The 14294-nt window shown below is 43.2% G+C and overlaps 1 protein-coding gene across 1 annotated transcript in view; it reads right to left on the bottom strand.

The window, feature by feature from the left end:
- Window positions 1-9185, bottom strand: part of LOC124606727 (protein yellow-like) — a 33430-nt gene extending 24245 nt beyond the window's left edge. Inside the window, exons 1-2 of the mRNA XM_047138759.1 lie at window positions 9080-9185; window positions 1633-1914 (exon numbers count right to left, since the gene is read on the bottom strand). Coding sequence (XP_046994715.1) covers window positions 1633-1897 — 265 coding nt within the window. The 5' untranslated portion in view covers window positions 1898-1914; window positions 9080-9185. The remainder of the gene's footprint in view (window positions 1-1632; window positions 1915-9079) is intronic.
- Between the last annotated feature and the right edge of the window lie 5109 nt (window positions 9186-14294).

Genomic DNA, 14294 nt, shown 5'->3' with positions numbered 1-14294 from the left:
GGCGCTTGTAGAATTCAACGAAAGGAGGGTGACTCGTTTGCACCGCAACGAGGTCGTGTGCCCGCTGGCCGCGCACATTTGTGACTCCTTTACACTGCAACCTGTGGACACTCTGATCCGAGGTGATCGACTGATCACAATCAAACACCTCGCTGCACGACTCGACGCTTCTGTTGGCAGTACTGGAACACTCGTCCATCAGCTGGCCTACTCAAAGGTGTGTGATCGGTGGGTTCCTCGCCGCTTAAGAGGAGACCAAAAGAGCCGCGAAGGGTCAACCGTACGGAACTGATTGCGCGTTACGAGGTTGATCGTGACAAATTTTTATCGAAAATCGTCAGATTCCATGAAACAGGTTCATCACTTCGAACTGGAAGTAAAACAGCAGTCGATTGAGGGGGCCACCATATCTCTCCTCAGACGGGAACCGCGCTGCTGCTGCTGTCGCAGGTTCGAATCCTGCCTCTGGAATGGATGTGTGTGATGTCCTTAGGTTAGTTAGGTTTAAGTAGTTCTAAGTGTAGGGGACTGATGACCTCAGATGTTAAGTCCCATAGTGCTCAGAGCCATTTGAACCAAAATGTCTCTCCTCCAGAGATAAAGTTCAAAGCCGCCGTCTCAGTCGGTAAAGTAAAGGCGACGGTCATCTGGGATTCTGAATGGGTTATTCTGATGTCCTCACTCGCGGTGCAACGATCAACTCTGAAGCGTGTTGTGCTACCCTTAGGAATTTGAAGAAACGATTTCAGTGTGTTGGTCGCCACAATAATGAGAACGAACATCTCCTTCTCCATGACAACGAAAGTCTACACACCCTAGAGGCTCTCACGAACCTCCATTGGGCAGTTTTCCTAATCCAACCTACAGCCCGGAGCTCGTACCTTCCTACTTCCGTCTGTTTGGCCTAACGAAGGATGCACTCTGCGGCAAGCAGTGCGTGAACGATATGAGAGGTTACTGAAGCAGAAACACGTTGGCTCTGACGTCCACCACCAGAGTGGTACCATATGCTCATACAGGCTCTCCCTGTAAGGTGGCGTAAGGTCGTCTCACTGAATGGAGATATTGTTGAAAAATACATTTTTATAGCCAGTAGAGTGGGAAACAATGTGGTTTACGGAAATCCTAAAAAAATTATCCTGGTTTCAGATAAAAATTTGTTGCGGTACTTTTTGGACATCCCCCGAAATACTAAATGATCAGTAAACTGAATTTACTTTATTCAGGTTATGAGATGTGGTGCAGCCGAAAGCAGTTGTACAAGTGTAACTTAGGTTATTTTACTTTTACGGCTGGGTATATAGATAATAACTATTTCATAGCGCTCCTTTACAGGAATGACAATGTAGCAATTACAGCAAACAATATGGACTACTTAGACTTGGAACTAACTTCTACAAACAACACCAGAATGTGACTGGTATTCCGTTGGCTCAAAATGACTCTGAGCACTATGGGACTACTTAAATCTAACTAACCTAAGGAGATCACACACATCCAAGCCCGAGGCAGGTTTCGAACCTGCGACCGTAGCGGCCGCGCGGCTCCAGACTGAAGCGCCTAGAACCGTATTCCGTTGGATGATTGACTTTACGTAAGGATGGTATCACGCTAACAGCTATTGTAACTCACCTGTCACATCGTACGGTAGCACAGATTTGGGATCGTAGTTGCCGCTGTCTCGTAGATATTGCTCCACCGTTGCGTTGTCACCAAAGTCGAATTTCGCCTCCTTTATGGCAATAACGGTCACTAGTTCAGGTTCTCCTGACCTGGAATCGTCCTTCAGTTCGTCGCTGTTAACCACTTTCTTTTTGATTTTTCGGTTCCGATGTGCACCTGCAATTGCTAGCGATAACAGCAGCAGCAGTGCAATGCCACAATCTTTGCGTGCCATTGTTTTCGGCTACACACCTGTGGATTGAGTACACGATTAATGTCAAAAAACGTGAGTAATTAACTTCTGTTACCAATGTAGTGGCTAAGGTGCAAAATCACCATCAGTAAGAAAATCGGTATTTCTATATTATGTTCTACGCTAGAGGAAGTATTAACAGGCACATGGCTTACCACTTCTTGCACCAAAGGACATAGTCAACTGTAGTATCCGCAAGCCATTAAAAGGTGTATGGCCATGGCGTCTATAATGGAGGAGCGTTCCAAGCAGAGAGCTGTCAGTTTTGACGGAAAACCGCGGTATCGTAAATTTCAACAGGACTTGCAGAATGTCGTCGGAGAACTGTCAGTGAACAAAAGCACGGTGAGTCGTTGGTCTTACAAACTTGTCCGATTTTCCGCGTGCCGGCAGTCCGCGATAGCTGTGACTCCTGCTGTGATGGAACTTGCGGCCACTGTCATTCGATCTGATCGATGGATCACAATCAAACACCTCGCTGCCCAACTGGACGTCTGTATTGTTGACACACTCGTCCACCAGTTGGGATACTCAAAGGTGTGTGACCGCCGGGTTCCTAGCCACCTTGCAAAAGACCATAAAGAGCGACAAAGGACCAGTTTTGAGGAATTGCTTGGCACTACGTGGCTGTCCGTAACAATTTTCGTCGAACATCGTCACAGGCTAAGAAATATAGGTTTATCACTTCGGACCGGAAACAAAACGGCAATCATGGAGTAGCGCCACACCAAGTCCCCTCCGAATTAAAAGTTCAAAGCTGCACCCTCAGCTAGTAAAATTATGGCGGGAGTCTTCTGAGACTCTGAACGCATTATTCTGTGTGATATTCTCCCGCACGGTGCAACTCAGAAGTTTACTGTGTTGTCCTCAAGAAATCAAGGAAACGACTTCAACGTGTTCGTCGCCATAAAAATGCAAACTAACTTCTCCTTCTCATGACAACAAAAGGCCTCACACAAGTTTCCACACCCTAGAAGTTTCTCCCGCATCCTCCCCACAGCCAGTACTTCACGTCTTTCAATTATGAATGCACTCCACACGAAGCAGTTGTGGATGATGGGGAGTTCATCGATGCAGGAAGAGTTTGGTTGCAACGTTGACCAGTAGAGTGGTAACATGCAGGCATACGGGCCCTCTCAGTAAGGTGGCGTAAGGACCTCGCATTGAATGGATATTATGGGGTTTTCTAGCCAAGAAGTATTGGGAATAATATGGTGTATTGAAATCTCGAGTAATACCAACCTGGTTTCAGAAAAATTGTGTTGTATTATTTATTGAACACCCGTCGCATTGACGTCTGCAGTTCTTGTTCTTTTCTCAACATAGCTGTCGGAGCTTATACTATAATATTTGTGGCTCTTGTGTGGTCTTTGACCGGCAACCTTTGACATTTTCTTCTTTACTGGGATCCTCTAACCTAAAATCCCATCCATTCCAATCCATACAGCCTCTTTCTACCCTGCGTATGTAGCGTCACCTATTTAGCGGAACCTTATAGCCCACCACTCTTCGACGGAAGATGAGGAATCAGCAGTCTACACGGTTGCCTGATTCAGACTCTGCTCTGTAACAAAGGTCGGCAATCGGTACTGTCGTCGATGCTGTTCCCGCGGATAGCACAACTGGCAGTCTTAGCTAATTCGGCTAAACGCCCGAAGCGGATAGAAACTCTTCTAACCCAAAGCGGCGTACATAATTAGAACCGAATAGAGGCTGACTGCACCCTGTTCTCTCGATGGCGTGTGGGAGGACCCATTCCACATCCTGGATGGTTTCCCCCTGGACGCACGCGGACTGTATACTGGATTTCTTCCCCACCTTAGCAGCCGTGTACCTAAGGGCCTTCATTAAGTGCCTAAAATTGGAGCTACGACTACGAGTAATGCCACCTTGTGTGAATGTCCGCTCCTTGAAGGTTGAGAGGCTTCCTCCAAAACCTGACAAGCGATCGTTCAGGGCCTGTATCACCCAAGACAGTACTTCTAACCCGTTTGTCTGACCATTCGATAGGCCTCTGGAAAGTCCTCTACTGCCTGTGTCACTTCGGAAAGATAACCCAGTCAACCACTGGTGAGTTTTAAGCCTCCACCCTGGCAGTAGCAAGGACATAAACAGCACTGGATCGATTTTGGGAGACGTGGAATGTGCTAGACGTCCCTCGGATCTCCACGTTTGGCACCTCACAGTGATGGACATTGGCAACAGCCTCAAGCTGCGTGACCGAAGCCAGCAACGCCTGGATCTGTGCCGAATCGTCACTAACTAAGTCCGCATCCGAACACTGCAATCACAGCCGCTGTCCTTACCAAAGATGTAAAAACTGTACACTACGCTAGAATGTGCCTAGTATGCAACACAAACACGTAAGAAATTTACAATTTAAACTAGTAATCATACAGGTAACTGGAAATAATTCGCTCTCACCTGACGCTCGCAAAATAATTAGCAAACGGAAACTTTACTCGCCTGTTCATCTGCGGGAACGGTTAGGGCTGCCTCACTAACAGTCTAACTGACACTGAGCTTTTCTAACCAAAATAGACAAACAAACACTTGGACGCCACAAGTGTCGATACAAGAAGCATTAGTTTACACATACATTATGTGATAAAAAGTATCCGGACATCTGACTGAAAATTACTTATAAGTGCGTGGGGCCCTCCATTGAAAATGCCGGAATTCAAAGTGGTGTTGGCCTACCCTTAGCCTTGATGACAGCTTCCACTCTCGCAGACATACGTTCAATCAGGTGTTGGACGGTTTCTTGGGGCAGCCCATCCTTCACGGAATGCTGCACTGAGGAGAGGTATCGTTGTCGGCCGTTGGGGCCCAACACGAAGCCGGCGTTCCAAAACATCACAAACGTTTTCTACAGGATTCAAGTCACGACTCTGTGCAGTCCCGTCCATTACAGGGATGTTACTGTCGTGTAACCACTCCGCCACAGGCCGTGCATTATGGACAGGTGCTCGACCTTGTTGAAAGATGCAATCGCCATCTCCGAATTGCTCTTCAACAGTGGCAAGCAAGAAGGTGCTTAAAACATTAATGTAGGCCCGTTCTGTGATAATGTCACGCAAAACAACAATGGATGCAAGCCCCTCCCCCCCCCCCCCCGCCATGAAAAGCACGACCACACCATAACACCACCGCCTCCGAATTTTACTGTTGGCACTACACACTCTGGCAGAAGAAATTCACCGGCCAGTCCCCACATCCACACCCTGCCATCGGATCGCCATATTATGTACCGTGATTCGTGACTCCACTGTTCGATCGACCAATGTTTACGCTCCTTACACCAAGCGAGCCGTCGTTCGGCATTTACCGGCATGATGTGTGGCTTATGAGCAGCTGCTCCACCATGAAATCCAAGTTTTCTCACCTCCCGCCTAACTGTCATAGTACTTGCAGTGGATCCTGATGCAGTTTGGAATTCCTGTGTGATTGTCTGGATAGATGTCTGCCTATTACACATTACGACCCTTTCAGCTGTCGGCGGTCTCTGTAAGCCTGTACACTTTTGTGCTGTACATGTCCCTTCACGTTTCCACATCACTGTCACATCAGAAACAGTGGATCTAGGGATGTTTAGGAGTGCGGAAATCTCGCACACAGACGTATGACACAAGTGACACCCAGTCACCTCACCACGTTCGACATTCCGTGAGTTTCGCGGAGCGCCCCATTCTGCTCTCTCACGATGTCTAATGACTACTAAGGTCGCTGATATGGAGTACCTCGCAGTTGGTGGCAGCACAGTGCACCTAATACAAAAAACGTGTGGTTTTTGGAGTGTCCCGATACTTTTGATCACAAACTGTAACTGCTATTGCAAAGAGAGGCTGCGCCTAGTAAGCATTCAAACATGCAACAAATTCAGGAATTTATGCCAGTAACCCTTCATGTAACTGGAAAACAGTCGCTCCGGTTTGAAGTTCGTAAAAGTAATTATCAAACGAACGTTTCACTCACCTGTTACACTACGGAAATGGAAGATGTTGCCTCACTGACGGCCTAATAAATGACGTAAGCTAATTTTCAGCAAGTGGGGACCTATTTTGTTAGCTGAATCTGATGTAAATATTATGCAGAAAGCATTATAAGAATAAACCGATTTAAACTGCTGCGTATCGGTACTCACTCAGAGACCTCTAGCAGGGGATGCCTTGAGTTAATTTGCTATTTTTAGTTCTCAAGTCTTTCGCGCGGCAAGAACTAAAAGGTCGCACTTTGGGTTTAATCACGAGAAACGGATCAGGCAGTTAATAAGTAACAGGTTACAACCATTCATTACTTTCTATTTCCATTTCCTTGTCCAATAAAATACTTATAGCCACAAAAGGTGAGCAGTGAGAGCCTAGATTGTGCAAAATGTAAATAACGTTGTATGACTACCCTGTAAAGGCATGCTTCCACAAGGGTGATCAGTTGTTAGGGAAGTGACGGATATCCTTATTTGCGGTGTAGTAATGAACATGTCGAACATTATTAAGAATGTTCTTTTCTGTCTTACACTCACAAAAAGGTGGGAATTTAAGGAGGCGGGACCTGGATAAACTGAAAGAACCAAAGGTGGTGGAGAGCTTCAGAGAGAGCATTAGGGAACGATTGACAAGAACAGGGGGAAGATATACAATAGAAGAAGAGTGGGTAGATTTTTGAGATGAAATAGTGAAGGCAGCAGATGATCCAGTAGGTAAAAAGACGAGGGCTAGTAGAAATCTTTGGGTAACAGATGAGATATTCAATTTAATTGATGAAAGGAGAAAATACAAAAATGCAGTAAATGAAACAGGTAAAAAGAAATACAAACGTCTCGAAAATGAGATCGACTGGAACTGCAAAACGGCTAAGCAGGGATGGCTCAGGACAAATGTAAGAATGTAGAGGCATATATCGGTAGATGTAAGATAGATACTGCCTACAGGAAAATTAATGAGACATTTGGAGAAAAGAGAACCAGTTGTATGAATATCAAGAGCTCAGATGGAAAACCAGTTCCAAGCAAAGAAGGGAAAGCAAAAGGAGGAAGGAATACACAGAGGGTCTATTACAACAGGTGTTGACAGGTGTGAAAATTAGTGAACTATCAGTTTAATAGGTTCAAAAATGTTCAAATGTGTGCGAAATCTTATGGGATTTAACTCAGTCCCTAAGCTTACACACTACTTAACCTAAATTATCCTAAGGACAAACACACACACCCATGCCCGAGGGAGGACTCGAACCTCCGCCGAGACCAGGCGCACAGTTCTTCACTGCAGCGCCTTAGACCGCTTTTTTGTCTTTTTCGTTATGGTTCGTTTTATTTCGTCGTCGCGGACGTCACGTTACGTCCGTTAAGGAAGTTCCTTGTTGATCTTTTCACTCAGTTTTTTTATTACAGATGTCAGCCAGCTCTCTGACCGTACATGCTGAGCTACCGTGCTGACCGCTCGGCTAATCCCTCGCAGCGTTTAATAAGTCACGGCTGCAAATACCGACACGAATTATGTACAGAAGACGGGCGGAAAAACTGGTAGAGGCCGACCTTGGGGAAGATCAATTTGGATTCCGTAGAAATATAGGAACACATGAGGCAATACTGACCCTACGACTTATCTTAGAAAACAGATTAAGGAAAGGCAAACCTACGTTTCTAGCATTTGTAGGCTTAGAGAAAGCTTTTGACAATGTTGACTGGAATACTGTCTTTCAAATTCCGAAGTTGGCAGAGGTCAAATGCAGGGAGCGAAAGGTTGTTTTCAATTTTTACAGTAACAAGATGGCAGTTATAAGAGTCGAGGGGCATGGGAGGGAAGCAGTGGTTGGGAAGGGTGCGAGACAGGGTTGGAAAAATCTGGAGAATTAAAATCCACGGAGAAGAAATAAAAACTTTGAAGTTAGCCGATGACATTGTAATTCTGTCAGAAACAGCAAAGAATCTAGAAGAGCAGTTGAACGGAATGGACCGTGTCTTGAAAGGTGACTACATGATGAACATCAACAAAACCAAAACGATGATAATGGAATGTAGTCTAACTAAATCAGGTGATGCTGAGGGGAACTATTTTGGGAAATGAGACACTTGAAGTAGTAGATGAGTTTTCGTATTTGAGGAGCCAAATAACTGATGATGGTCGAAGTAGAGAGGATATAACATGTTGACTGGCAATGGCAAGGAAAGCGTTTCTGAAGAAGGGAACTTTGTTAACATCGAGTATAGATTTAAGTGTCAGGAACTCCTTTCTCAAAGTATTTGTATGGAGTGTAGCCATGTATGGATGAGAAACGTGGACGATGTGGCCGAAAAATAGTTTAGACAGGAAGAGAACAGAAGGTTTCGAAATGAGGTGCTACAGAAGAACGTTGAAGATTAGATGGGTAGATCACATAACCATTGACGAGGTACTGAATAGAATTGGGGAGAGGAGTAATTTGTGGCACCTCTTGTCTAGAAGAAGGGATTGGTTGGCAGGACATGTTCTGTACCATTAAGGGATCACCAATTTAGTACTGAAGGGCAGCGTGAAGGGTGAAAATCGGTGAGGAAGTCCAAGAGATGAACAGACTAAGCGGATTCAGAAGCATGTAGGGTGCAGAAGTTACATGGAAATGAAGAAGCCTGCACATAATAGAGTAGCATGGAGAGCTGCATCAAACCTGCCTCTGGACTGAAGAGTACAACAACAACGCTCATAAACATGAGACATTTCGCATCTTCAGCAAGTGAATCTCTACTGGTAACCCACATATCCTTGCAGAATCATTTACCTACTGATTGATGACTCTATTCATTCAGTATGACAGAGAATCGCAGCTGTCACCAAGGCAAGTGGAGGTGTCATAAGTTACTAGAACGATTTTTTTCTGAACTTGCAATTAACGGTCGATTCTGTAACGTGATTCTACACTGCGACTAATTCCAAACAACAGTTTACGGTTTCGTGAACTTAGATCTATAGAGGAACAAGAGGATGAAAACTTTGCTAAGACTTAAATATCAAGATTTCATAATGCTTAAGTTAGAGTAATTAATAAATGTCATGTGACAAACATTAGATCAGTTCAGCAAATTAGTGCATTAACGTACTGCATAAATGCAGTTCCATTAATTGCTGGTAAAACTCTCGCCTATCTTACAACTCAATAAAAATAGGGAATTTTGATGGTGATGCTCACCAGAAGTTAGTCAAACGTGTCAGTTCGCCAACGAAACGTAATCGCCAGATGTAACTATGAAATCTGTATTGTGGATGTGCGACGTTGATACTGCCCTCGCCATCACATTTTTATACTGAGAACATACCGCCGTCGCTCACTTATGTGTGTAACTAATCGGAATATTACAGGATGACAAATTCAAATGATACTGAAAATAGGACGGTGGCACTTATCTTATCTAAAACCGGTTCTGCAAGCTGCAGTGAAGGACGACGACACTTTGTCTTAGTGCACTCCGTAACCAACTGGTTCTGCAAGCAGGACTGAAAGACTATACTTTGCTTTAGTTAGTGTCCTCTGAAAGCATGTAGGGTAGGCTTTCTCGTTTTTTTGATAAAGTGGAAATTCTAGAATTTTCAAAGGCTTATATAAGTTTCTAACAACTGGAAAGTAATTGTATGTTTTCACATGTTTTTACTGTCGTCCTTTATTGCTTCAGCTAGTTATTTCTTCTTTTCATTTTTTTGTATTTTGATCAAGAATATAATGACTTGTTTTCTAAGAAAGAAATTTATCCTTAGTTAAGACTCAAATTACTGACCTTTTTTCATATCAGCTGGCAGTTTCTATTCTCGTGGATTCCTACAAACGTACAAAGAATCCCAAGTTTCATTAATTTTCAAAGATCAGTTACTCAGCAACAAATACCTCCTTTATAAACAAATTTTAATACTTGAAATTTCTTGCCATATAGATCAATGGAGGGTATTTTTGATTCTTGAGGTGACAGCGGAATGAAAAGGGTGACAGTGGAGGGTGGCAGGACAGGGGAGGGACACGTTGTAATGAAAGAGAGTTATGGGGAAAGACGGTCGGTAGGAATTTGTGTTCTGTGTTTGCTTTTAATTTCTAAAAAACGCAAATATACTTGAATTTAATTCAGTAAATAATGGTAAAAGAATACATTTAACTCGAGGCCAATATTTTTCATTTCAATGATACTTCACGTACCACACAGTTATTAGTTATTCAGCATTACTAGAAAAGCTACATAACTACGAAAAATCTTTTATATATAGTTTCGTAAAGCTAATACCTTCATTTAAAGAACACATTAGTTCTGACTCGGGGTCAGTAGAAAGAGCACGACGCACCACCTGTATAGCAGTAGTGAACTGTCAGTATTTCGTCAAGTGAAGCCTCATGTATGTTGCGGTCAGATGTTTCCGTATTTTGTGGAGCACAGTGAAAGTATACAGGGTGAGCCAGGAGGAAAAGTATATAGATTCTGAGATGATAGTATTGATAATTGTGAACAAAAATCTTCAAATGAACATACGCCCTTTTTCCGGCCGTATCCGTCATACAGATATTTGAAATCGAAGCGCGTCACTCGCATGTCCTTCTTCACCTGCACTCACATGCAAATACAATCAAAGCGACGTTAGACTGCGTAGTGTGGTCTTTATTGAACATAGGTCATTTTTCTGCAACCATACGTTTTTCCCTTTTTTTTTTTTTTTTTTTGGCTCTCCGCACATTCTAGCAGCAAGGTTTCGATGTGTCTTCTCGGCAACTGACTTGTACACCAGCTGAGCTGATGCTACTCCAATTTCGGACATTTCCACCGGAACAGCAAATAGGACATTCTTTACTACATGGAACTTGTCATTCATATTTTAAATACGTGTGTTCAAGTAAACGACTGCTTTAATGAGGTCAGATCAGCTACAGAGCATCTGTCTGCAACAGCTGCAAAATGTATTGCAGTGACGTCTTTTGTGACCATATGTACTCAACTAAACAAAACATTAAATCACAGTGATTCGCTTACTGTCACTGAATTTTTCCCGTTCACTGTTCTTTTCATTAATTTCCTCGGAGGCTATTGAGAAAAGGACATATGCTCATATGACGTATTACGTTCAGAATACACTATACTACCACGCCTAAAATTATGTTCTATGGTGCTCAAAAGTAAGCGAACGGCCTGAAATACGTTGTGTACAACCGGCATAATGTAACTATCTTGCAGGTCCTCTTCTTCTCGCTACAGTCATTTGACAACAAAAAATGGTTTCTACAAGAGGTCACAAAAAATAATAGCTCTGTATCGCTGTCAATCCAGGTGCAAATGTGTATTACTATAATGCAAACATCTGAGAACGCAGTATTACAGATGACAAAGCCATTACCGTTGTAAACTCAAATTTATTACAGTAAATGACGTTTCAAAAAGCAAGTATCAATATGAAATTGCATTTAATACAGTTTTGTACTGGGGTGGTAACTGGGACTCCAATCCAGCAACTACTGCTCCTGTTAATCAGCCACAAAGATCATGGTTTAAGTCACAATATGCGCTCAGGTTTAAACTTGGAATGACACGGCATAAAGTTTTGTGCTGAACGGGTATTCGAACTTAGCACTTAATCGGATGGTAAACAAAGTACAGTCGAATGTTAACTATCAAAAATTGTCACCAGAGGACAGATAACTGAAACTGAAGTTACCATACGAAGAACTTCTCCCTTACCGAGATTTAACGTCTAGGCGCAGATAGACGTTAAAAATTCGTTAATTCCACCAGCAGCGAGATTGGCACGTGTCTGAAATAAAAATAACATGACGTAAAGTTCTGTGCTGAGTGGGAGTCGAACCTTGCACATACATCGTCATTGATCAAACACAAAGAGGCACTGACTATGGAACTATTCTTCATCAGTAACTAAATGTGGCTGGTATGAACCTGAAACTATTTGGCTAAAAGTTCTAGGTATGTCTGAAACTTCTCACCTTGTGTCGAAAGCGGCACCAATCGTTATTGTTGAAAAGCAAGGAGAGACATAGGAAATTATAATTGTTCGACACCTGGCGTTTGTTGCGTGTGTGCTACAGCCTAAAATGACATTTGCTCCAGACCAGGATTCGAACCAAAACACTTGCTTTTCGTGGAGACTGATGAGTGTATAATCTTGGGGAAACAATAAAACGATGGAACTGCATCGTCTCAAATGAGTCACACCCAGCGAAAGGAGAGACGTGAGTCGAATACCAGCCCTGCACCGGTCTTTTCAGCATCTGGAGTTCTGATACATTGAAGAATAAGAGACATTAAACGACAAATAGCTCATTAATATCAACAGAAATCTCGTGGAAGAAAGCAAAAAGGTGACAGAGTTTCGACATGGCGTGACTTCCGCCTCTGTCACGGTCCAGCCCACATCGACTCTCCTAAAATAGGTAGCTGAGGAACGTCATACTTAATGTGGATTTGGAATCACGGCGCGAGCCTACGTTGTTCAAATTGTTTTACTAGAGGCGAAGAGCGTCAGTTTGAGATTGCTAAAAATTATTACCTGAAGTGTTGGCCGAACCCAGACCTTAAGCAAGCGCACTATAAGCTTTCTAACATACACAAAAGGATAGTTCCTGATTATGTCATGAACAAGTATGTTTCAGACTCAAAGACAATTCTGATTCTCTGAAGGCTGATTACAACCTCTTCTATACATTCATTTACTTGTACGTCCACATTGGCTAACCAATGCGTGATTTTGATTTGATTTTGTAATCACTTAAATAAAGCCAAGTAACAGGAAGCTGCACGAACTGGCAACACTTCAGGTTGTGGAAATTTCTGGTGGAAGTATTGCTTTCCACTTCTGATACGATGCTTATGTGTGTATTTATGATCTGTTCGTAAATATGGCGCACTATAAAATCAAAAGTGAGATATCGAGGACACGCTTATGTTTTAGATTTTAAACCGCATTTCGTCTCGTATAATTACCCAGGCAAGCGCGTAGTGACCCTTTCTTATGCAGCATACTATGTGAAGAGTATTCATTTATGTCGTCCACCTCGGCATAGTTTACCTAAAAAGCCGAAAAAAAAGCCGAAAAAAAAGCCGAAAAAGTGTGAGTAAGACTCACTCCCTGAGTATTCCGTACAAACTAAATTGTGTTTGTAGATAATAATAGTTGATGGTTGTAGACAAACGTCGTCGTTACAGCAGTCTACGGAAACTGTTTCATAAATGTTATTGTCTGATGGTATCGTGTATGCGATTGGAGTTCACCACCTCAGCATCAGTTACGGCCAGTAGGTGGCATATTGAGTCACTGGAACTGGTATCTATATACTAAAAAAAGTGGGAAAGGACGGGTACAGATGATCCATTTTATTACGTACCGGGACCTGTAAACAATAATTATTTCGTGTGGCTGAATGCCCTGTTGCAGGTCTTTCTATTGGGCGGCACTTCAGCAGCTTGTGAGTACCTAACTTATCCCAGATATCAAACCGGCTAAAGGGGACTTACAGTTTAACTTGGAATCAGAACCACATGTTTCCGAACGTTGTCTCATCTGTAAATAGCACAAAGAACGGAAGTGTAGGATGCATTTTCAAGCTGTTACATGAATACTGCGAACGCTGTGATCAGGGTGAATAATCATGCAGTCCCAGGATGTGCACACGCTGTAAGTCAAATGGATTAACAGTTGCTCGTGAAGGAGCTGAATGTTGAGAGCAATAAGCCGTACACCGGATGAAAACCCTCGAACTGTGACATTAGAGGAAAACGTTTCTTGTGGTGTCCTGTGCAACCACACACAGTTTTTTCAGTTTAAATAATTTTCGTCCTACACAGATTGTGTCCCACTGTCCGCCTCCCCAGCGCAGCGGTAGCGTTACTGCCCACCACGCAGGGGACCCGGGATCGATTCCCGACAGGGAACAGGGTGTTTGTGTGCCCTTCTTCATCAATATCATCATCACTGACTCGCAAGACGCCAGCGTGGCGTCACCTAAAAATGACTTGCAATACGGCGGCCGAACTCCCCCGAATGTGAACTCCCGGCCTACAATGCCATACGATCATTTCAATTTTTTTTTTTTTTTTGTGTCCCACTCACTGTGGAACGTGAAGACTGTTGTTAATGGAACACTTGGAACAGAACATTTACCAATGACGTGTCTTTTCACATGGAAGCAGTGTTTTTCTGACGCCTGATGTATTTTACCCCTGCCATCTTTAGAATTTGAAAGAGAGTATTCCAGTCAACATTGTCAAAAGCTTTCTCTAAGTCTACAAATGCTAGAAACGTAGGTTTGCCTTTCCTTAATCTTTCTTCTAAGATAAGTCGTAAGGTCAGTATTGCCTCACGTGTTCCAATGTTTCTACGGAATCCAAACTGATCTTCCCCGATGTTGGCTTCTACTAGTTTTT

The sequence above is a fragment of the Schistocerca americana genome, chromosome 3 (genome assembly GCF_021461395.2).
Source record: "Schistocerca americana isolate TAMUIC-IGC-003095 chromosome 3, iqSchAmer2.1, whole genome shotgun sequence".
Classification (NCBI taxonomy): Eukaryota; Metazoa; Arthropoda; class Insecta; order Orthoptera; family Acrididae; genus Schistocerca; species Schistocerca americana.
This window is presented reverse-complemented; position numbering and strand designations above follow the sequence as displayed.